At 49.5% G+C, this 24,087-nt stretch overlaps 3 protein-coding genes across 4 annotated transcripts; all 3 read right to left on the bottom strand.

The window, feature by feature from the left end:
- Positions 1-363: 363 nt before the first annotated feature.
- On the bottom strand, positions 364-4,052 carry guca1d (guanylate cyclase activator 1d). The gene is made up of 4 exons (XM_047038730.1): positions 3,858-4,052; positions 2,488-2,637; positions 1,837-1,924; positions 364-1,705 (listed from the first exon to the last, which is right to left on the bottom strand). Exons 1-4 carry the CDS (start codon positions 4,050-4,052, stop codon positions 1,581-1,583), a joined length of 558 nt encoding a protein of 185 aa, XP_046894686.1. The 3' UTR covers positions 364-1,580.
- A 2,325-nt stretch (positions 4,053-6,377) lies between these two features.
- Positions 6,378-16,074, bottom strand: dub (duboraya). Of its 2 annotated transcripts, none has more exons than XM_047038795.1 (6): positions 15,743-16,074; positions 10,637-10,723; positions 10,325-10,426; positions 9,597-9,665; positions 8,877-9,119; positions 6,378-8,737 (listed from the first exon to the last, which is right to left on the bottom strand). In XM_047038795.1, the coding sequence occupies exons 1-6, from the start codon at positions 15,746-15,748 to the stop codon at positions 8,246-8,248; spliced, it is 999 nt and encodes a 332-aa protein (XP_046894751.1). In that variant the 5' UTR covers positions 15,749-16,074; the 3' UTR covers positions 6,378-8,245. The 2 variants fall into 2 exon arrangements, with proteins under 2 accessions (XP_046894751.1, XP_046894752.1); XM_047038796.1 differs by having other exon boundaries at positions 10,349-10,426.
- Positions 16,075-19,026: 2,952 nt separating this feature from the next.
- LOC124479873 (stromal interaction molecule 1-like) lies at positions 19,027-24,081 on the bottom strand. The gene is made up of 7 exons (XM_047038810.1): positions 24,055-24,081; positions 23,689-23,856; positions 23,070-23,182; positions 22,725-22,960; positions 22,253-22,339; positions 21,416-21,479; positions 19,027-20,699 (listed from the first exon to the last, which is right to left on the bottom strand). Exons 2-7 carry the CDS (start codon positions 23,854-23,856, stop codon positions 20,258-20,260), a joined length of 1,110 nt encoding a protein of 369 aa, XP_046894766.1. The 5' UTR covers positions 24,055-24,081; the 3' UTR covers positions 19,027-20,257.
- Positions 24,082-24,087: the final 6 nt, after the last annotated feature.

Below are 24,087 nucleotides of genomic sequence, written 5' to 3'. Positions count from 1 at the left end.
TTGTCGGTTAGTCGTCATTTATGGGTTCTTGGTAAATGGGTGTGAATTAAAATGAAGTTGAACTGAGGGAGCTGGAGGTGACTGTCATGTACTCAGAGCTCCATCTCTAATATCCCGAGTGTCCAAGACTCAGGTCTTCAACTGTCAGCTCCGTGTCTCATTTATATTATAAACAAATAAGTATCCATCAAATAATCAGTGTCTTTTTAACAGGTTTATTGATAAGGCAACACAAATTGATTAATAAAAATCAATCAAACTTGTAATCAGTAAGTAATGTTAAATGATTGCTTACTGGGTTCTCCTATTGCACACAAGTCACAGCCTGAGAGCTTGTCATGAATATGCACAGTCCACTCAATACAACGTCGGAATTCACATCTTTATAAAACACAAGCATCATTATGTACAATACGCTGTCATTCTCTCCTCTGCTGTGTGCATTCGCTTCCATTCTCTGAATACAAAAATAGATAAAAAGACAAAAACAAAAGACAAAACAACTACTGTCTGTAGTTCAGAGTAGTCCTCACAGAGAACTGATAACCAGCAGTCAGTCTTCCCTTAAAGTGAACTGTATAATAACATTCCACTGTGTGTCAATTTGTTGTCTGAAAGGTTGTGATGGGATATTATCTACCTCTGTTGCTTAGTAACTTACTGATATATACACAAGTCTCATAGCTTGACCAGTTTCAATATTGTAATGATTAAATAAACAATGCCACTTCCATTTGTGACAGTCAACAAACTAGGAAAACAGAACAAACTCAAGCCAACTATGACAGACCAGATCAGCAGGAGGGTTAGATATCGACTGAGTCAAACTGTGTATCGTGAGAGAGACTCCCTCACACGATGCACAGTTCAGCATGTACAGGGTTTTGTAATTGCCAGCCAGAGGAACAGAGAGAAACGGATTAATTGTCAGTGTCAGTTTGATTGACATCCAGCATGGAAATATTTGTAAAGGCAACCGTCTGACCTGTGCTTCTCCAGGGATGCAGGAAAGCAGGTCAGGTCAGGCAGGAGCACAAGGATTTTGGTGTCAGTGAACAAACGAACAAAAGGTATGCGTATCTACAGAACCCTCTTCCCTGGCAGTCCTTCAGAGAGCTGCTTGAGTTGGCTCAAATCCCTCCTAAAATAAGAAACCTCGTTGACATGATGAAGCTGTAAATCCCGGTGGTGTGGCAGGTGGGGGGAGCTCAAACTGAACCCTTTACAGCATTAGGAGGATCAGAGACAGTCCAAGGACAGGCTCTCTCTCAGTGGCCAGGGAGCATGATTCCAGCAGGGACGTTAGCAGCGTGAGCTTTGACCTCCCAGAGGAGCCCAGCTGGTGAGCTCACTGTGATGGAAGCTGGAAGCCGGAGATCAGAGAGCGAGCTTCAGTGTCCCCCAGATGTGCCCCCCCCAGATGTGCCCCCCCCAGGTGTCTCCACGTAGTGTGCTTGGCTGCTTCTTGTAACACGTCTCCTCTGGTTCTTCATGGGGTAATCTCATAAATGGTCTTTAAAGGGTAAATGTTCAAGACGTTTTTCTTCAGTCTCCCACACTCCTGCCAGCGCGTCCTCTTATCATGCTGGGCGTCCCTCCACGATGATGATGAGCACAGGAGTCAGGTCCATCATCTTCTTCAGCATTTCCATGATGTCAGGGTGTCCCTTCGCTCCCTCTATGAACTCCTCCAAAGTCAGCTCACCTGCAGGGGAACAAGGTCAGCTACAGTCAACAAAGCTCTCATGACATCCTATGGATGTTCAATGTGGTCTTTGTACTGCAGTTAGACGGTGTTGAGGTCAGGGTATCAACATGCCCTCGTGCGCTCTTCACCTTCTCCGTTCACGTCGATCCTCGTGAATATGAGCGACACAATCTCCTCAGGGGTGACGTCATGGTTACGTGTGATGTCCTGAACCGCCTGAGGATTCCAAAAGTGTTTGTTTATTTGTTTACTAAACAGTGTGCATCCACATTCTATTCCAGTTTCCCAAAACAAAGTACCACATACAAATGCAAGTCGGTACTTTGGTAAGTAATCAATAATCATGATAATTAAAATTTAATTTCCTCTTCAAAAGTTATTCATAAGCGGCAAACCCAATGAGGTCAGAACGCAAATGAGGTAATTCATCTATGACATCACTTAGCATGCCATTGGAGGCACTGATTGGATGAGCTCACCCAAAGATTAGGTGGCCTTGACTAATTTAAGTTCTAATCCAACCTACTTCTCTCAATTAATCTCAGAGGATATCATCAGGCAGATCAAGTAGGTTGATGTCCTTCAGCTTTTCCAACAAGCTAATGAACCTTTCTCCTGAGGTGAACCTGAACGTCTAGTGACGCGAGGCTCTAGGTGGTGAAACAGCCTCCTCTCTCATCTCTGATTCCTGAGATCTGTCCTGCCGTTTACCTTCCACATAAACGGATCATCACGGCTACTGGAACCAGAACACACCGTGTAATCAAACAAATGTTTACCGTGAAGATTGTTTCCAGTTCATCTTTGTCGATCTTTCCATTTCCGTCTTGGTCGAAAAGTTTGAAGTACCACTTTAATTTCTGGTTGATTTCTCCTTTCAGCATTAGACTGACTGCAGCGATGTATTCCACAAAGTCTATGTACCCATCCTAAACAGGAAGGAGAGAGAGAGAGATGGGTTCAGAGAAACATACTACCACTCGATTCACATAAAACCAAACTACTTTACATAAGATCTGATCAAACTGGGTCAACTATTTGATGACACCCAGAATGCTTCACCACTACAGCGCACAGACGAAAGCAGCCCTCACTTCCTCCCCTGACAGGAAATGACATATCATCAAAGATCACTCTTTGATGAAGGCATGCCCTATCAGGGGATCTCATCTGTAGAGCTGTGGTAGGGACTCCTTAGTAGTGTTTCAAAGGTCTGTGGGTGATATTATCAAACCATAATACCCAGATTACCCTTCTTTAAAATTAAAGGATAATCTGACCTTTTCTTTCTGTTACAGATTACCCAGAGCTGTGGTTTTACCCATGCAGCATCAAACATTACATTGCCTGCTCCACCTAGTTTAATGATTAGTGTGACGCCTTCCTAACAGCACCAGCAGCAATAGCCCATCTCCCTCATATTCATATTTCTACTACAGTCGATGATCCCACTCATTCAGACCTGACACAGTCGGTGTTGAAGGACGTGAGTTTAAAGGCATGCATGGCTGCTTGGAAGCTGGCAGCTTGATCCCATAAACTCAGACCCACTTTCTGCATGGATTGTCATTAAGCAGCTCTCTCACACACACACACACACACACACACACACACACACACAAACACAAACACACACAGCAGGCCCTGACCGAGACAATCCCTTGAGGTTAGCATACCAACTGAGAACCTAAATGGGATCTTCCTCATCCATGCTGCCTGAGTAAGCTCATTAGGACATGAAGCTCCTCAGAGAACATCTCTTACTTAGCTCCATATCAGAGCACATTAGGTGTCTCAGGCTTAACCATCTCTGACCTTTCACCTTTCACCAGGGCTTGCATGAATTCTCCAAAATCGATTATCGATGTTTGGTGGACTCGGTTCTGATTGGTTGGATGAGTGTGTGATCGATGTCAGTGAACACACACTGCATGACGTTCCCCTTGAAGCCACCCAGATCTGACGACAGGTCTGCAGTGTCTTCAACATCTTCCTCCTATCCTCCCTCCACATGTGAACCACCACCATCGCTGACGACGTCTCAATGCCACCAAAAAGCGTCCTTTCAGCAGTGACCAAACCACACACCAAAACAACCCCCGATATTCGCTCCTGCGTATCTGAAGAGAAGCTTGTTGTTTGTACTCACCCCGTCCATGTCGAAGGTAATGAAAACCTGGTCCACGTAGCTGTTGGCGTTTTCGGTCATGCCCTGCAGCCCCAGGATGGCCTTCAGCTCAAACAGGGTGATGAGACCCGACGGAGACTCCTTCATGAACTTGTTGTACCAGTGATGCATGTCCTCGGCCAGGATATCATCCAGATTGGACCCGTGGTTCCCCATGGCTCTGCTGGGGGGCTGGGGAGCCTGGAGAGGGCAGCCTCTGCTGGGGACAGCAGGGGAGGCTGGAGGTCTGTAGCGAGGGGACGGCGGTCCTTGACTTGTCCCTGAGCCTGTCTCTCTGTCCCTCAGAGAGAAGGAGAGGGCCGGAGGGGGAGAGTGCAGGAGAGGAACAAGGAGGACGGCGGAGGAGACCAGGAGAAGCAGTGTTGATCTGGGCCGTGTGCTGGCTGGGATCCCTGTGGGAGAAGCAGTGTTGATCTGGCCGTGTACTGGCTGGGATCCCTGTGGACGAGCTGAGCAGCACGGGCGGGCAGGCAGCAGAACTCAGGAGTCTCTAACCCTCTTACTACCTGCTGGGGACATGAGAAACACTTAAGATACCTCCCTAATGAGATAACCCCCCCACCCCCCCGCCTCAAACTGAATCAGGCCAACAGGCTTTAGCATGCACACAAGGACAGGTATGGGCACTGGCACTGAAACAGCCGTGGTTATATAACACACCTCTCAGTCTGCCTCCAACCAGGGTTTCCTCCTGTGTTAGCTAGGAGATCCTGCCTCCACTGCCTCCACCGCCTCCACTGCCTCCACTGCCTCTCCCTAAACACCAACCTAGAGACACGGAGGAGGCTATAGTCAGACGCGCCTTCTGCTTTCTGGGTACACCGCTAGCTTTCAGAACCTGTGTTCAGGGGCACCTCCAAAAGGGAGGCCATGGGGGGGGGGGGGGGGGGGCATGGCCACCCTGATACAATCACTGGCCCCTCCATTGGCTCGCAGGGTTTGGTACGTTCTGACTCCCCTGTTCCTGATCAGGGATTAGGAGCCTCTGTCTGGTGTGCATGCTGAATACCAGCAGGACAGTTCCTGGTCATTACATGTTTCATTTGAAAGGCCTACATGTTGAATGTGGCTGCTTCCTGACCTGGTCCTGGTGCGTGCACGGCTTGGTGCAGACATACAGCTTGTTCTGGAACCTTCTAGATGACCCTTGATTAAGAGACTTGCATTAATCGCATTGCATCGCCTGATTTGTCTAATCAATTAATGAAGAACTAGGAGCTGGATTCTTTTAATCGTCTTTGACCTTGTTTGTATGGCAAATAGGTATAAGGCATTCAGTAAAACCTGGCGCTAACTGCTCAAATACCGTTGGAACTGGACATTTCTGGTCCTTGATTTTCTGCCTGGCACATGCGCTATTTGTTCTTTGTTTTGGATGAAAGTGTCTTCTAAATTAATATATGTAATTGAAGTTTCTCTTTGGTTTAGCAGAGGGTAGGGGTCACATGCCAACAACAGAGTTTTCTGTTTCCATGGGGATGGGGTTTAGTTCAAGTTTTTTATTGTCAGATGCACAGAACAACACAGGGTCAGACTGGGCACTGAAATTCTTGGGACAAGACAATGCAAGCAACCTGGCATAACATAACATATAAGTACTAAGAACATAGATTACATCTATGATAAGCTAAAATAGAATTGAAATAAAATAATAAAAAACAAAGTATTTAGTCCAACCTAATATCTGGCAACTGTCGTTGTACACTGTGATGAGTTATATAGCTACATAGATTTAATTAATCATAGATGTAATCTATGTTAAACTGAATACTCATATATTGTGTTATGCCAGGATGCTTTGCGTTGTCTTGTCCCAAAAATGTCAGTGCCCTGTCTGACCTTCAGTTAACTGAACAATTGTTCTCTGCATCTGACTCCCAGGGGAGTCCCAAGGGAGTCAGATGGCTGAGCGGTGAGGGGAGTCGGTGAGGTGAGGGAGTCGGGCTAGTAATCCGAAGGTTGCCGGATCGATTCCCCGTCGTGCTCAAAATGACGTTGTGTCCTTGGGCAAGGCACTTCACCCTACTTACCTCGGGGGGGGGGAATGTCCCTGTATTTACTGTAAGTCGCTCTGGATAAGAGCGTCTGCTAAATGACTAAATGTAAATGTAATGAAAGACTTGAACTTGAACTACTGTACAGGAAAACGGACGTCACTCGTCAGTCTAACTGATTACCTCGACCAGGAAAGTCAAGAAACAACTTCCATGGCAGAACTTTCAGTGCAGGAAGCACTGACGAGCTGCTGTCGTCAGTCTGTGCTGGATGTGTTAAGCTCAGAATGGGGTTTACAGTGATTAGCATGGCTCACCGCACGGAACGATGTCTACAGGGAACGGTGAGCCCATTTGTGTTGACACGGCGTAAGTTTGGCACGGTCTGGGTGTATTTAAGACACAACACATGTCATATACTCTTCTGGAGCTTGAGCGCTTTCTCACAGATTCGGTGAAAAGCAACACACAAAAAAGATAGGCTATATATATCTTGAATCAGTCTGTATTTCAATTTGTCGTATTGCTGACGATACAATCAATTACAAAATAATCACTTTATCACACATCATTAGTTACAGTAAAGACAGCACGGTTTTTCCATCTCTAAATCATCTTTCTTTCAACCAGTCTTGCAACAAAAATACAGATTTGGCCTTGCAGTTTGCGAACAGGAAGTAAAAAAAATCACTTCAAAGCAATCGTTGATAAAGTTGGATTTTACTTTTTCAACAATTTTATACAAAAGGTAACCAGATTACCAGCATTAAACAACCATCCCTGGTCATTTCCAGTGGATTAAAAAGCCTGTTTACAGGCCAGAGCAGCAATCAATTTGACATTTTCCTTCAACCAAAGTTTGATGCTCTCAACACCATGAGAACAGGTGTTCAGAATAAAGTTAACTGTACACACGCAGCACATCTTCTACACATACTTTTCTCGATGCAGCAGACCATTAATGATGTGCAATCAATCATATTGTGATCTGTTGTGTGATGAACTGACGCTACATTTGCAGTTAGTTAAGATGGTTACATCCATATTGAGAACAAAATAAAGTTTGTGAAAATGCCAAATTGACTGAGAAAAACTGGACAATGTCCTTGATAATCCTATTACTCTCGGGGTGAGAGCAAGCTGCCTAATTCACAGCAAGAAAAACGACATTGAGGTGATTTAAGCCCATTAGTATTTGGCACAATTTCAAACTAACGACTGAATCTGTAGAGGCAGCGAAGAAGCCGCAACACTTCCGCCTTGTGGAGACTGTAGTACACTACGACTTTGGTGAAACGTGAATCATAAGCCTTTCACTTACAGTAAAATGTTTGACTAAATCCTATAATCCTGAATATAGATCATATGTAATAAATAGACCAGCAAAGGATGTGGTACAGAGAAGTGTCACATGACTGAAACAATTAGATCAAATGCAGTTCAAAAAGCAGTTCACAAACAAAATAATGACAGTCCTTTTGGCCAAAGATGAAGGGAAAAAAATACACAGGCTAATGTTTGGTTCAGACACATAGATACCAGAGATATTTTTAAACTATTCTAGAATACAACTTGACTGTTTGGGGTCTGCCGTTGTGAAGGTTTCCAGTTCCAAACTGGCATGTTTCAGACCTGCAAGGTCACATCTTAAGATGTGGATTAAATGAACGTCTAATCACGAGTACTGTATCTGAACTCTGCTTAAGACACAAAAGAATACAAATAAAAAGAGACAGGATCGATGGAGGAGGTCTTGGGTCCCCCGGGTCCTAACATGCGGAGCTGTGTGTGTTTCCTGGGAGGCCAGAGGGAGAGGGGGGCCTGAGAGGGGGCATGAGAGGGGGGCTTGAGAGGGGGGCTGAAAGGGGGCTTGAGAGGGGGGCTGAAAGGGGGCTTGAGAGGCGGCCTGGGAGGGGGCCTGGACAGCCACAAGCACCAGTCTGCCCCTCTGCTCTCCTGGGGTGGAGGGGTGAGGAGGAGGGTTAGGGAGACAGAGTGAGGTGGGGGGGGGATGACGGGGTGACAGGATGAGGTGACAGGGGGGATGACAGGGTGAGGTGGAGGGGGATGACAGGGTGAGTAGGATCCCGTCAGGTCTTCAGTCTGCTGTGGTGGAGACGACAAGCGGCCAGGGGGTCAATGGTACTCGAAGAGGAACACAAACACCACTCGAAAAAGCATTCCTCTAAGTTGTCGTATTAGATTTGTGCTACTTTTAAGCACAGCATAGCTTAGCATACAGTCCATAGCTCTCCCTACGATATTGAGAAACATTAATTAATGATGAGTTGATATTTAACCGTTCAGATCACCTTGCCTTCCTTCTCTTCATCGGGGGTCTTCTTTACCCCCATCTCACAGCGCCCCTTCCCCACTCTCTCCAGGGACCTGCCCAGCCTGGGGCGAAGCCTCCTCTCCCGGACCCTCCCCTCCTTCCTCCCCTCTCTCCCCCTCCTCCCTCCCCCCCCGGGCCTCCTCTGCCTGAGGCTCTGTGGAGGTCTTCACCCCTGGGTTCTCCCCTGCTGGGTCTGTCGGTCTGTGAGGGTGTGCAGGGCCCGGGTCTGTCGCGTTGGCGTCGGCTCTGGAGGAAGAGACGACCTCAGCTCCTTCCTCCTCCTCCTTCTTCTCCTCTTTCTTCTCCTCCTCCTTCTTCTCCTCCTCCTCCTTCTTCTTCTCCTTCTCCTCCTCTCCTTTAAACACCTCCTCCCCCTTCCCCCCTTCTTCCGGACCGTCGGGGGTAGAGAGGGGCGTGTCCTCTCCCTCGGCCCCGCCCACTTCCTCTCCGCTGCTAGACTTCCTGTGTCGCCGGGAGGGTGGGCGTCGACGAATGGAGACACGGGCTCTACTCTGGAGACACAGAGCAGCAGGAACGGTTGAGGTTGAAGCTCTCACACACACACACACACACGCACACACCGGGACATACACACGCTCACACACACACACACACACACACTGGGACATACACACACTCACACACACAGACCTTGTTGATGCTGGGCAGCAGGGTTCCCTCCGTGGGGGAGGCGGGGGTCTGGAAGGTGGCGGGGGGCTCCTCGTCCCCCCCGGACCGAGGGAGGCCCGCCATGCCGCCCGGAGAGGTTGGCGTTGTCGTGGTAACGGGCCTGATGGAGCAGGGGGAGGGGGGGATGAAGGACGGGGGCAGGAGCCTCAGCCCAGGGCTCTTAGGGGAGGGGTGGAGGCTGGTGGGGGATAAGGCCAGGTTAGCCTAGAGAGAGGAGAGAGAGAGAGGCAGGAGAGAGAGAGGCAGGAGAGAGAGAGGCAGGAGAGAGTGAGGCAGGAGAGAGAGAGGCTGGATAAAACTTCAACATTGTTTTTCACAAGATAGAGTTTCAGATTATTTTTCCTAAGGACTGTGGCAGAAAATGGCAGCTCTCACTTTGACTATAAACCTGAACCCTGAGGCTGAACCACCCCAGTATATGATGTGCAACTGCACTTCTCCTTCACAACCAGCAGGGGGCAGCACTGTCTGGTTTTGATAAGCTCTAGTTTTTATTCAGAAACAAACTACAACTGACTCACTTCATGTTCAAAAGATCTGACCCACAGTGGGTCTGCCTTGCTAGTTCCTGTCCAAACCGTCACTCTCAGATCCTCCAGTGCTTAAGACGTGAGGGTGGAAAGGGGATTCTCAGACAGGGTAATGAGTCATTCTTTCTAACCGAAACACGTTTGCACCAACCTGAAGTTTCTCAATGAGAGCAGAGTTTCTCTTCGTCTTGGCAGGAAGTGGGCTGGTTAGGGCTGGTTTCTGAAACACACAATAGGGGATGAAAAACAAGCCTGCAGACATTACTTGTACAGTGTTGGTTTGTGTTACTCCCCCACTCCTCCCCAGCCCCTCTCACCTCCTCCTCCTCCTCCCCAGCCCCTCTCACCTCATCCTCCTCCTCCCCAGCTCCTCCTCCTCCCCAGCCCCTCTCACCTCCTCCTCCCCAGCCCCTCTTACCTCCTCCTCCTCCTCCCCAGCCCCTCTCACCTCCTCCTCCTCCTCCCCAGCTCCTCCTCCTCCCCAGCCCCTCTCACCTCCTCCTCCTCCTCCCCAGCCCCTCTCACCTCCTCCTCCCCAGCCCCTCTCACCTCCTCCTCCTCCTCCCCAGCCCCTCTCACCTCCTCCTCCCCAGCCCCTCTCACCTCCTCCTCCCCAGCCCCTCTCACCTCCTCCTCCCCAGCCCCTCTCACCTCCTCCTCCCCAGCCCCTCTCACCTCCTCCTCCTCCTCCCCAGCCCCTCTCACCTCCTCCTCCCCAGCCCCTCTCACCTCCTCCTCCTCCTCCCCAGCCCCTCTCACCTCCTCCTCCCCAGCCCCTCTCACCTCCTCCTCCCCAGCCCCTCTCACCTCCTCCTCCCCAGCCCCTCTCACCTCCTCCTCCCCAGCCCCTCTCACCTCCTCCTCCCCAGCCCCTCTCACCTCCTCCTCCCCAGCCCCTCTCACCTCCTCCTCCTCCCCCTGTCCCGGGGGTCTGGTGGAGATCTGCAGGGTTCGAGGAGGACGTCTCCTGACAGGCTTACTCTGAAACACACACACACACACACCAGGGTCTGAACCAGCATCACACACACCCACACAAGGGTCTGAACCAGCACAACACACACACACACACACACACCAACTCCAGGAATTATAATAATTCGATCCATCCATCCATCAAAAGGAATGCTTACTCAAAGACCAGGCACACTGTAGAGAAAGACAAAGATTAAAATGCAACAAAGATCTCACCCCTTCATTTCCAGTTGGGATGGGTTGTGCGTGACCTTTGAACTTTCCAGCCAGTTCCGCCACCGACGGCTTGGCTGGGACATCTTTCTGAAACACAAGACACCGTAGTCACTAGCAACCCAAAACATCTCTAGCTGGCCCTCTCACTGGTGCAGGTCACTCTGTGACACACACATGGTCACGGGGAACATGTCTGTGAACCGTCACTGAATCAAGCCAGGCCGACTCCCACGCCTCCTGGCAGGAGGGGGGCTGTGATACAGGGTAGAGCTGATAGCCTGAGGAATGACACATGGTTTACCCACTTGCCGTCCCACAGCCCCCGTGCTAGGACTATTTCCTTGTTTCCACAACAGGAAATGACCTCATACGGCAGGACACACGCCTGCGAAGGAGAGTGGGGTCCGGCAGGGTGGAGAGTCTGGAGAGGGGGATCTCCACGTTCTTAAAAGAACAATGAAAAGAAAACAGAGAGTTGTCTAGAGGATGAAGGAACCTCAGACAACAGAGTTCTCCTGCTGGCTCTGCTGTCTGAGAGACTCTCTGTCTCTCTCTCTTTCTCTCTCTGTCTCTCTCTCTAAGGGCCTCTCTCTGTCTCTCTCTCTTTCTGTGTCTTTCCCTCTCTCTCTAAGGGCCTCTCTCTCTCCCTCCAACACCCTCTGACCTCACTGTCCGTATCTCCTCCAGGCCTTATCCCAGTCTTGAGAGTATTACACTCTTGCTTATCTCCCTCTCTTTGTTGCTCTGTCAAGGCAACCAAAACTCCAACAGGCTTAGGTCTCAGCTCATTATACAGCTAACACAGATTAGGGTAAATAAACGACTGTAATCATATAACTTTGGATTTATTTTCTTTTTTTCTCCATGTCTTAAGATGTTTTCACCCACTTCTTCAGTCTCCTTCCCTCCCTTGCCAGTCTGAGGTAATATCCCTCCCCCTTTCCATGACTGTGGCCAAGAGCTACCTCTCTCTCTCTCTCTCTACCTCTCTCCCTCTCTCTACCTCTCCCCTCTCTCTCTCTCTCTCTCTCTCTGAGATCACATCCCTTCGTTCCATCCACGGTGATGTTCACTGGTCGACAAACAGAAACGCCCTCAATAAAAGCCTGTCTCCTCCAGCAGGAGGCTGGCTGGGGGCTAGGCTAGAGGCGCAACATGTAACATGCATGTGAGTCTGTGTCTCTGTGTGTGTCTGTGTGTGTGTGTCTCTGTGTGTGTGTGTGTGTTTGGTTTGAGGGGGTCTCTGTGGGTGGGCTAACACAAAAACAAACCGCAGCCTTGCCCTCGTTTGGTGTTTACTGAGCTGAAGGAACCTGATCGGTGTTAGCAACAGAGCAGAGGCCTCTTACAAGCTGTAGACGGCTATGGAGAGCGCTAGGGTTAGCTTGAGACTGTATGCTAAGCTATGCTGTATGGAAAGCTATGGACTGTATGTTAAGGTATACTGTGTGTTGCTTAAAGTAGCATGAATATAATACGACAGCCTGGAGAAATGAAGACATGTAACTGACAGCTCCCGAACTGTCCAGCCCACCCTCCTCTCTGAAATACTGAGGTGATAAACCGGTCTGGGGAGGGTGAACAGAGGAATGCACTCGTCACATGAAGAACTGCAGGCCCAGAAACACAGGATGTTCGCGGTGGCATCCACACACGAGGCCAAGAGCAGAGACAACCACATCTGCATGGCCTTCTGCTCTATACCCCAAATGGAGGCGTGGCCTCCTGCTCTTTGACCCCGGGTGAGAACCAGGCCCCACCCCAGGTCAACACAGCCACGTGGTCCAGGGGGATTCCAGGCATTTCTTAACCCAATTAAAACTACAACTGTGAAAACATGGAGCGTTCTTCGTTCCCACGGACGTCTGTCCCTGACGAGGCCCTGCTGTTTCCTGCCTGAGGAAGAGGCTCGTTTGTTGTCATCATTCAACTTTTTATCTAAACAAGAAACCAACTATTACGTATAAAATATATCTGACGTACAGTGTCTGAAGCCATGTCACTAAGCTCACATCTCCATCTGAGTTACAGTCTGTGGAGGTGACCTGTGATCACAGCTCCATCTGAGTTACAGTCTGCGGAGGTGACCTGGGATCACAGCTCCATCTGAGTTACAGTCTGCGGAGGTGACCCGTGATCACAGCTCCATCTGAGTTACAGTCTGCGGAGGTGACCCGTGATCACAGCTCCATCTGAGTTACAGTCTGCGGAGGTGACCTGTGATCACAGCTCCATCTGAGTTACAGTCTGCGGAGGTGACCTGTGATCACAGCTCCATCTGAGTTACAGTCTGCGGAGGTGACCTGTGATCACAGCTCCATCTGAGTTACAGTCTGCGGAGGTGACCTGTGATCACAGCTCCATCTGAGTTACAGTCTGCGGAGGTGACCTGTGATCACAGCTCCATCTGAGTTACAGTCTGCGGAGGTGACCTGTGATCACAGCTCCATCTGAGTTACAGTCTGTGGAGGTGACCTGTGATCACAGCTCCATCTGAGTTACAGTCTGCGGAGGTGACCTGTGATCACAGCTCCATCTGAGTTACAGTCTGCGGAGGTGACCTGTGATCACAGCTCCATCTGAGTTACAGTCTGCGGAGGTGACCTGTGATCACAGCTCCATCTGAGTTACAGTCTGCGGAGGTGACCTGTGATCACAGCTCCATCTGAGTTACAGTCTGCGGAGGTGACCTGTGATCACAGCTCCATCTGAGTTACAGTCTGCGGAGGTGACCTGTGATCACAGCTCCATCTGAGTTACAGTCTGCGGAGGTGACCTGTGATCACAGCTCCATCTGAGTTACAGTCTGCGGAGGTGACCTGTGATCACAGCTCCACACCTGACCTCTCCTCCCCACACACACCTGACCTGCACCGGGGAGGGGACAGAGGCGGCAGGCTACGGCCCGCCGCCTGGGCAACGCTGCACCACTGTTTTCTTCCTTTATGAGGTTTTTACAACGGGGGGGGGGGGGGGGGGGGGGGGGGGGGGGGGGGGGGGGGGGGGGGGGGGGGGGGGGGGGGGGGGGGGGGGGGGGGGGGGGGGGGGGGGGGGGGGGTGCTGGGGCTAAATGGAACCAGCGTGGTGTCTCCATCGTGGGGCCCTCTGCCCCTGTAAACAACGAGGGAGGGAGGCAAGGAAAGATGGGGGAGGCAGGGAGGGAGGGAGGCAGGGAAAGATGGGGGAGGCAGGGAGGGAGGGAGGCAGGGAAAGATGGGGGAGGCAGGGAGGGAGGGAGGCAGGGAAAGATGGGGGAGGGAGCGAGACAAGTAGGCAGCAAGACAAGGAGGCAGCGAAAGATGGGGGAGGCAGGGAAAGATGGGGGAGGCAGGGAGGGAGGCAGAGAAAGATGGGGGAGGCAGGGAGGGAGCGAGACATGGAGGCAGGGTGGGGCCACAGGGGTAGAGCCCACACCCCTCTCTCTCTCTCTCTCTCTCTCTCTCTCTACCTCACCACCATGAACTCATGTTCTGGCTCCAACAGCCCTGTGTGGGCCTGAGGTGGAGTCTTCTCTCTGTGTGTGTGTGTGTGTGTGTTTGTGTGTTTGTGAGCGTGTGTATGTGTGCATGTGTGTCTAACAGATATGTTACCCCTCCGGATTACAAGCTGTGAACCGGAAGTTCAGACCTTGACGCCAGCCCACAAACTAGCTGGCCTCTAACTTACACCAGTTGAATATGTCACCGTTTTATAATGACAGAACATACCGAGACCAACCTCTAACCAGCTTCCTGGCTTATCGTCCTTCATTATCTGCAGTTCAGACAGCGCTGGTCTAACACTCTTCCTCTAAAGTGCACACACAAACACTACCCCCCCCCCCCCCCCCCACACACACACACACACACACACAGCTGTTGATGTGGGGTTGATGCATGTCCCGGTTGGCTGGAGGTCTTGCATTACTGGCATTCAACAGATAATGAAATCACATAGCCTGGAGGCCAGACACACACACACTCACACACACTCACACACACACACTCTTAAGCATGTGATCTTAAAAGGCTCCATGAAGTCCGTAGCTCATGTGTTGAACCTGGTTGTTGACACTCCTTCTCCTCCACCATGCTGGAGCGAGCTGGAGCGAGCGTGTTCCTGCAGGTGCACCAGTGCTGCTGGCATCTCCCCTCAGACAGTTCACTTACACAGCCGCTGTTTACATTAATCATACTAATGTAATCATGTCATAATAATGCAGTCATTTCATAGAGGCTTTCGCATGGGTGGGGGGGTATTTGAACCTGCAACCTTTGATCTGCAGTCAGGTGCTCTAACCACTGAGCTAAAGCTGGGGAACAATGAGCTTTACCAGCTTAAGAGATTGTAAAGTATAATTTAAAATGAAATGGATTAAAAAACTCTTACAAACCAACACTACTTAAAAATGATATTCAAGTATGAAAACCCCTGCTAAAAACCGCTAGGGCAGTTACACCACTTCCTGTGTGTGTGTGTGTGGGGTGTGTGTGTGTGTGTGTGTGTGTATGTGTGTGTGAGAGAGTTAGAGTGTGTGGGTGTGTGCGCGCGCGTCCATTCCTGTTATATTTCCTGTTGATGAGCAGAGTACTGAAACGGCATCAGTGAGTCGTCTAAACAGTCTCATGTACACAGCACGTGCAGTATGTAGAGTCAAATCTCACAGACCAGCTGAGACAATCTCCAGAAAGGCAGTTACTACACCCCCATGGCAAGTGACAACATGCATGACCAAATGTAGTAGAATGAACCTAATCTACTATTCAGAAAACAGAGAATGTTCTCCAGACTATACCTTGTTTACGGCACAGCGCAGATGCCAACTTCAAACAAGTGACACGACTGGCTTTAACGACTTTGTCCACATTTGTAACTTTATAGTACTTAAAACATAATCACTCAAATGTGTATAGCATTTCCACGATATAAAATGTACTTAAGTGTCGTTAAGTCTTGATGCAAATGTATATTGCACTGATCGTAGAAGTTATCCGAGCGCGTGTCCGGGTACGTCCACGGTCTCCAACCCATTAAATAATAAAACATAACGAAACACACACATCCATACCGTGTACAAAACTGTTATGACACAAACTAAGCCACGAAAACACCTCAAATGATGTTTACCTCCATCCTCCAAAGAAGGCTGGTGTTGTTTGCAGTAGGCTACGTCGCGGTCTCCCGCTAAAGTTTTATTTTGGGACTTGTCAAAGTTGCGCCCTCTTCAGTCGTCGGTCCTCACACTCCGCTGTCCCAAAGCCGTGCGTGAGCTATGCGAGAACGCTTAGTAGGCTGGAAAAGTGTGGTCTCAGTGGTTATATATAGCCTCCACTCTCACAACATGTCCAGGGCGTGAGTGAGCGGCGGGCAGAGTTGCTGTCGCGTGCATGCGTTTATGTATCAAGCTAGATTTTGTGAAGGTGGTAGAAATTCATCTGCTCGCCATGGCGCGCCTCCAAGCGGTGCTCGTGTGCGCGCACACAGTTGTGGCCTACGGGACTGTGATTGACTGGGACTGTCACGTTTTCATGACATATAACAGTGTTTCTTCAACTTTCGAGGCTTACCCATTTTAAACATCATAATTCAGACAGTATTCACCTTGTTGAGAGTTCAAAACAAACGTTATACAGTCCAACCAGTCAGACCTTTTTGCAGGTCGTACCTGGTTGTAGCAAATCGATTAAATACCTAAAAAAATATATATAAACATATAAATATTGAATAATATTCAAGAGTGTATTCAATGGTGTCAACATGTGTTTCTCGCTAAAAGGGAAGTTGAGTGAGCAAAGGCTTTCGTTTCTGCTTTTGTTCAATTGAGTCATCGCCACCATCAAGCCTCTCGAGCCCACAGCCGACTGTCTGAGTCTGTTCTCCCTGTGCCTGATCACGTTAATATCAGAAACCAAGGGAGAGGTCTCTCTACCCTAGGGACTGGGCTGAGAGCCAGTCATTATGTCCCAGTTAATCCTTGGGCCATACGGCCTACGGCCTACAACCTTTGCCCTTGATGTAAGAAGTAAATTGAGATTCCATAAAGCTGATTGGACAATGACTTAAAGTGTTATACGTATTTCTCACACTGATTAAATGCTCTCAGATCTCCACAGTCGTGGTGGGTGGTCGTTTAACCAACTTCCCGACAAGTTCAAACAACGCTTAGCTTCTGTCGTCCAGTTCTAACTGGGATCCTGTCGGTGGAGAGGGTAGAGATGTTTCCCTCTGTGTCCCACACCCACACCATAAATCACCGACTCAGAAACAGAATCCAGTTAGACGAGGCCTTAGTGAAAAGCAGGACATGATGACGAAACTGAACTGGGGCGGTGACGGTGAGGTCACTCATGCAGCTACTTTCTCAGGAGGCTAGGGGCTGGGGGGGGGCTGGGGGCTGGGAGGACTAGGGGCTGGGGGGGCTAGGGGCTGGGGGGGCGAGGGGCTGGGGGGGCTAGGGGCTGGGGGGGCGAGGGGCTGGGGGGGCGAGGGGCGAGGGGGTTGGGGGGCGAGGGGGGATAGCGGGGATGGGCGTCTGGAGGGTCAAAGTCAGGGAACAAGTCACCAGGATGTCAAAACGACCACATTCCAGCCTGCTCACAACATGGCCTCCCCCTCTTCCACTGCTTGCCTTCACAGCCTGGCTGAAAGTCTTGGTGACGTTGCATCCAGCTCGGTGGACGCGTTTACCAAGTCTGAAGAACAAAGACAAACGAACAATCAATGGCTTCCTCAGCCTATGGAGCAACACCTACACATGCTTGAGCAAAGCCCTCAGAGCCCTACAGAGTCATTCGTCTTCCATATAAGGGGTTTGGATAAGGGCCTTGACGACAAACACGATTGTCTGTGTGTCCCTTATGTCTTCCTTGCTCCGCCCCCTCCCTCTCACTACTTCCTGTATGCATCTGCTGAGGGGCGGCGCTTGAGATGATTCGCAGAGTCAGTCATGAATGTAGTGTGCTATCTGGTGCTACACCGAGCAAACATGAACAGTTATGGAAGAGGGTATAATGCTCAGGTCTGAAGGGAGATCAGGATATTTTACTATGTTCACACATGTTATATGTCAAATCTGGTATGTGGTATGTTTCTCAGACAGTTTGAAGGATTTCTCAATCTACTTCCCCTCTTGGTTGTCTCTGATCCAAGGATTTCACAAGTGTTGCATTTCTCAACTCTCTCTTGCAGACGACTTAGAACCTCCCCTTATGTGATGGTGTGTGAAAGGGAGATCTAACAGATTAAATCAGATTTGTGCTTGTACATGTGTGTGTGAGATCATGTGTGTGAACAAGTGTATGTATGTATGTGTGTGCGTGTGCGTGTGTGCGTGTGTGCTTGTGTGAACATGGGTTCTATGGCATTTTCATCATTCCTCTGCTACCCTCTACTGGTCTATCTGCTATTGACTCAACTGAGTCGAGGAGTTAACAAATGTTCAATTCTTTTTTTACTGTTACACTGTCATTACACTGTAATGATGTTATTACACTGTGATTACACTATGATGTTGTTATTATACTGTGATTAAACTATGATGTTGTTATTACACTATGGTTACTCTATGATGTTGTTATTACACTGTGATTATACTATGATGATGTTATTACTCTATAATTACACTATGATGTTGTTATTACACTGTCATTACACTGTTGTTACACTGTTGATATGCTGTTTTTACACTATCATACACTATGATTACACTGTAATTACACTGATGTTACACTGTTATTATATTGCTAAGTTTTTGTGTCATGTTGTGTGTGAAACAAAAGGACATTTTTACCAAAAAGGTTTTTGAAAGGTTGAAAAAAAAGAAAGGAAAAGGGTTGTGAAAAGGTTGAAAAAGTATTTTCGAAAGAACTACATTTAGTCATTTAGCAGACGCTCTTATCCAGAGCGACTTACAGTAAGTACAGGGACATTCTCCCCGAGGCAAGTAGGGTGAAGTGCCTTGCCCAAGGACACAACGTCATGTGCACCGGCCGGGAATCGAACTGGCAACCTTCGGATTACTAGCCCGATGCTCTACCCGCTCAGCCACCTGACTCCCTACTAAAACTAAAAACTAAAAACAAAAACTAAAAACTTTTTTGTGTTGAGTTGTGTGCGAAATAAGTTTTGAAAGGTTAAAAACATATTTTAGAAATCATACCCAGCAACGCTACCTGACGTCCCACAGTGACACATACTGTCACCAGACTGGAGGTCACCAGACTGGAGGTCACATGAGCTCCATGGTCATGAGGACACAAATTTGTGTCACGAAGCGATGTTATCTATGTTATGGTGAGACTGAGGAGGCCAGTAGAGATTTACCTCCACTGCTGGACACACTACTAGAGGCAAAACAAACTGCAAACCTTTGACACGAAAAGGGAGGAAAATTCATTCAAATTCACAACCACTTTGGTTCAAACAGGCGGGTTTATTTTTGCAGCATGAGTATAAAAAGTGAAGGTTCGATGCTCTGAGCTTCCAAAACAACAGTGGGAAAAAGCACACAGTGAAGCTTGGCCTTCCACACACACACACACACACACACACACACACACACACACACACACACACACACACACACACACACACACACACACACACACACACACACACACACACACACACACACACACACCTTTATGTCCTAACATACAGTACATACTGTTGCTTGACAAACTCACCTGAACATTACAATTTACCACCTAAAGTCTGACAAAGCAGGATGATTATTATTATTATTATCTGTCTTAAATACCAAACAAATGTTTTTAATGTTAATATTTCAAAGTAATTATTTAAGGTGATGTGTGTGTGCACATGTCAAAATTTGCAAAAAAAATGCCACATTTTCCATTTAGTAGGACAATTAAATCTCAATCATCTTAATGTACATATATAGTTTCTTAACCTGGCAAAATCAAAAGTTATTAAATAACTCTTATCACCAAGTGCAAACACATTTACATCCCATGTCATCAATGCAAAAACATAATTAGCCAACATATATTTCCTATTTGTATTAAAAAAATCTGTTCCAACTGTCCCTGAAACAGAGAAGTACCTGGTAAAAACAAAACATGAAAGAATGACCCTTAAAGCTTATAAACCAGATGACATAAATAAACCTTGGACTAACCACTAACCCATTTGCAGCTTAGCAAAGCATGATGGTGTGCTATACACAAATAATGTTTTTAAACCGTTCGCCTTTGGGACTAGCCACAGTGATCAGGCAGGAGGTCAGTTTTCCTCCAGCAACATGGCCTGTATAAAAGGCAAAAGGAAGCTGTCAGACACAGAACAGGAAGCTGTCAGAGACAGGACAGCAAGCTGTATCTGGTAACTCTGCAGTGGGGAACACAGCCACAAGACCCCAAAGGTATAAATACGTATAGGTGAGAAACGAGGGGCCCATGCACTTACGATAAGCTACGGTCCGGCCTGGGCCCCTCGCTGCATGCCCTCTCTCTCTCTCGTCTGTTCTCTCTTCTCTCTCTTCCTGCCTTTCCTGTCAACATCACTTAAAAACAGTCCAATAAAGCATGAAAAATGCCCCCAAAAATACATACAAAAATTAAATAAAAACTATTTTCAGGGCTGCCCGGTTCCCTAAACGACAGGAGTCAAAGTCTCCTGGTTCTACTTCCTCTTCTTGAAGATCTTGAAGGTGCTCCTCTTGCGCCCGCCGGCCGAGTCATTCTCCTCTCCGGTGGAGTAGCTGTCCTCCTCCAGGGTCCCCTTCTTGGCTCCCAGGTGGGGGATGCGGCTGTTCACCTTGCCCAGCCCCGGGGTGGGGGCAGTGGGGTCAGGGTCCAGGGCGGAGGGGCAGAGGGAGTGGGTGGAGTAAGAGGAGGAGAGGGCGTGGCTTCCTCGAAGCTCTCCTAAACTGGAGCTTTTCTCCAGGCCGCATGATGCCGCGAAGGGGCTGTCGCCGTGGGAGACGCGTGGCCGGCTCCCATTGGACGTGAGGCCGGACAGCAGAGGGAGCTGCTTGGGGGGCGTGGCCCGGGAGCCGTAGGAGCGCTGTGATTCGCTCTGGGAGAGAGGGAGGGAAGAGTCGGAGTCCGAGCGGTTCAGATCCCTGAGAGAAAAAGTAAAGACAGAGAAAGAGAGAAGGAAAACAGAGAGAGTTTGAGGGTCAAAGAACCCTTTCAGAGCCTCTAGAAGTCAGTCTGATCCAGTGATTAGTCCATCAGCAGACACGTCCGGCCAGGTGGCATACCCCGCAACGTTCCTGTCAATCACAGCCACGACAGGATGAAACCCAAACACTTGATCAGAATGAATCTGTGTTGATCCACTACTGAGTTAGGGCTCCCACACACAAGCTGAGAGTCTGTTTCAGTCTGCACCACCGCATGCTGACGGGATGCACCGTGTGTGCGACTGTGTGTGTATACGTATGTGTGTGTGTGTCATGCATCATAGCGAGCCCATGCAGAGAGAAGTACCCGAAGCTGCCAGAGCGAGGGCGCTGTCTCCTGGCTGCAGCGCCCCCTGCTGGGGGGAGGCCAGGCCCAACCTCCAGGGAGTGGAAGGAGCGGAGAAGCAGAGCAGAGAGACGAGAGCCCTCGGAGGAGGAGGGGGGAGACAGAGAGAGGAGGGGGGGGGTGGAGGGAGGTGGGGGAGATGGAGGGATGTGAGAGGGAGGAGGAGAGAGAAGGCAGAGGGAGGAAGTCCAGCTGGCCAATGGAATGGCTGCGCGACTGGCGTGGGTGAGGACGAGGGGGGCGGGACATGTACAAGCCACTCCCCTCGCCTGGCAGGATGCTGGATAAGCTCCACCCTTCAACCAACCTCTGAGAGCCGAGAGCCAGCGCGGGGTCTCCTGGTCGCTGTCGCAGGGGCATCAGGTTGGGAGCTGGGAGGAGGAGAGGAACAGGGAAGATCAGTACTTGGTTTAAACACCACAACACAATTAGGACTGACGTTCACTTGGAAGAGACAGGTAACACGTCTAGGTACACAGTTACGGAGAGCGTAGAACTGTCGTGTTCATCACAGCACGTGAGGAACAGCCATGGCCCACTGAGTCTGGGCCCTTTGTGCTGTTTTGTGCTCCTTTACAAAACTAATAATCAACTGATTTTCCGTCGTCATTTAAAAAATAAATACATTTGAGCCAGGGCCCTTGAATGAAGAAGAGTAGGAACTGGACTTTGCTGTTTACAACAAAACGACTAAGGTCAAGGAGGTCGGACTCAGTGTTGCCATGGCAGCCGCATCATGATGCAACGAGGGGGTTGTGAACAGCTGTAGACCTGGAATCAGAGGTCAGAGGTTAGTCAGTGATGGAGGGAGGGTGGAGAAAAGGTAGCAGTCCATCTGCTCTGACGGAAGAGGGGGAAAAAGCTTGGGGAAAAACGTCCACAAGAAAGTGCTTCTGCAAGACCGGCATTGACAGCAGCACGTAAAAGAGAGGAAGTAAACAGCTGTGATTGGTTAGTGTAGCAATGTAACTTCCTGTCTCCGCCTCCACACAAGATAAACGATGCCCCTCCCACTGTCAGCCCAGTCCACAGGCAGGAAGATGAAAGGATAGACCACAGAGAAAAGGAACCAGGGGACTGGGAGGATAGAAAAGCTGATGCTTGGTTAGGATAGGCAGGGACAGTAAAGGAGGGCGGGTCCAACCAGAATGCTTCCATGGGGATTGGTTGTCGGTGACGCCACTCATGGGCCAGAGGTCGCTCACTCGCAGATCCATCTGCCAGGCTGCGTCTAGGGGTAGCAAATGATGGAACACATACGTGAGGAGAACGACCAGTCAGGAAGCAAGTACATGAGACATCAAGCCAATCAGGAGACAGAGGGCCAAAGCCAGGGGAAGTGAAACAGCAGTCGCTCCACTGTTCACCCAGTTTACTGTCTTCTCTCTCTCTCTCTCTCTCTCTCTCTCTCTCTGTCTCTCTCTCTCTCTCTCTCTCTCTCTCTCTCTCTCTTCCCCTCTCCCTCTCTCTCTCCCACTGTCTCTCTCCCTCCCCTCTCCCCCTCCCTGCTCTCTCTCCTCTTGTTCTTCCTGACTCTAGCTGGCAGAGGGATCTTCTCTCTGTGAGCTGTGATGCGTATCAAAACCGCTTCCCCGGCGCCCTCTGATGACACGTACACTGCATCGTTCCTGGGGACAGGATGTCCTCATCCATGTCGTCCAGGTCGTCCGACAGGAGGAGGTGCTGGGGGGGCGGAGTGCGCAGGCCCAGAAAGGAGGGGTCAAGGTTGAGGGCGGTTGCCAAGGCAGCCAGACCAGGGTTGTTGACCAGGGTGAAGCCGGTCAGAGACTCGATCTGCTGCCAGCGATGGAGCTTCTCTCTCAGGGCGGCCGTCACCTCCCCCAGGGCCTGTCTGAGGGGGGAGGATAGATGGGTGGAGTTAATGAGGGGAGGTGGGGGAGGTTGGGTGCACAAATAGGACCGGTCTGGGTGGTGTTTGACATCCGTCAGAGTGGACTCACTTGGCAGACAGGATCTTGTGGTCGACGTCGTCCAGGGAAGAACTGTGAGCGACGTGGAACGTCCCGAACAGAGTTCCCCTCTTCTTCTTGATCTTCTCAGCCTGCCACATCACCTTCATCATTATCACCATCATCACCGTCAATATCACCGTCAATATCACCGTCATTATCACCATTATCACTGTCATTATCACCGTCATTATCACCTTCATCATAATCACCTTTATCATTATCACCATTATCACTGTCATTATCACTGTCATTATCACCGTCATTATCACCGTCATTATCACCGTCATTATCACCATTATCACTGTCATTATCACCGTCATTATCACCTTCATCATAATCACCATTATCACTGTCATTATCACTGTCATTATCACCGTCATTATCACCGTCATTATCACCGTCATTATCACCGTCATTTTTACTGTCATTATCACCTTCATCGTTATGACCATTATCACCGTCATTATCACCGTCATTATCACCTTCATCATTATCACCATTATCACTGGCATTATCACCGTCATTATCACCATCATTATCACCGTCATTATCACCGTCATTATCACCGTCATCATCCTAATCACCACCCCCACCCTGTGTGACTCACCCCGTCCTTGGCCTGCAGCAGCTGCTTCTCTGCGCTCTGCTTCTTGATGTTGTAGTACTGCACCTCCACCTCGTGTGTGAGCTGCAGCCAGGTCTGCAGGGCCCCCGGGGGGGCCCAGTGTGCCCGCGAGCCCAGCTCCCGCTCCGCCTTCTTCAGGGCCGTACGCATCTGCAACACACACACACACATGAATACACACACACACACGTAACAACACACACACATGAATACACAACAAAGAAACACACCAAGGAAGAAAACACACACACACAGTTTCAGTGCCTGTATTCTCAGGCCCTTCTGGGTGAGCGTGTGTGAGCGTGTGTGAGCATGTGTGTGTGAGAGGTGGAGCGGGCGGCGCTGCACCTGCTCCAGCTCGTCCTCGGCGTATTTCTGCCG

The sequence above is a fragment of the Hypomesus transpacificus genome, chromosome 17 (assembly GCF_021917145.1).
Source record: "Hypomesus transpacificus isolate Combined female chromosome 17, fHypTra1, whole genome shotgun sequence".
Taxonomy (NCBI): Eukaryota; Metazoa; Chordata; class Actinopteri; order Osmeriformes; family Osmeridae; genus Hypomesus; species Hypomesus transpacificus.
The sequence above is the reverse complement of the archived record's forward strand: the minus strand, read 5'-3'. Positions and strand labels throughout refer to the sequence as shown.

Excerpts from the sequence above, each read along its gene's own strand:
- LOC124479873 (XM_047038810.1), bottom strand. The coding sequence starts at position 23,856 with ATGCGTACGGCCCTGAAGAAGGCGGAGCGGGAGCTGGGCTCGCGGGCA. Across the intron at positions 22,340-22,724 it reads GTCCCCAGGAACGATGCAGT|ACGCAGCCTGGCAGATGGAT; the intron begins GTACGTGTCATC and ends TGCTACCCCTAG. Across the intron at positions 20,700-21,415 it reads CTGGCTCTCGGCTCTCAGAG|GGATCTGAACCGCTCGGACT; the intron begins GTTGGTTGAAGG and ends TTTTTCTCTCAG.
- guca1d (XM_047038730.1), bottom strand. The coding sequence starts at position 4,052 with ATGGGGAACCACGGGTCCAATCTGGATGATATCCTGGCCGAGGACATG. Across the intron at positions 2,638-3,857 it reads TTACCTTCGACATGGACGGG|GATGGGTACATAGACTTTGT; the intron begins GTGAGTACAAAC and ends CTTCCTGTTTAG. Across the intron at positions 1,706-1,836 it reads GATCGACGTGAACGGAGAAG|GTGAGCTGACTTTGGAGGAG; the intron begins GTGAAGAGCGCA and ends GTTCCCCTGCAG.
- dub (XM_047038795.1), bottom strand. Across the intron at positions 9,666-10,324 it reads GAGGGGCTGGGGAGGAGGAG|AAACCAGCCCTAACCAGCCC; the intron begins GTGAGAGGGGCT and ends TGTGTGTTTCAG. Across the intron at positions 8,738-8,876 it reads TGCTGCCCAGCATCAACAAG|AGTAGAGCCCGTGTCTCCAT; the intron begins GTCTGTGTGTGT and ends CTGTGTCTCCAG.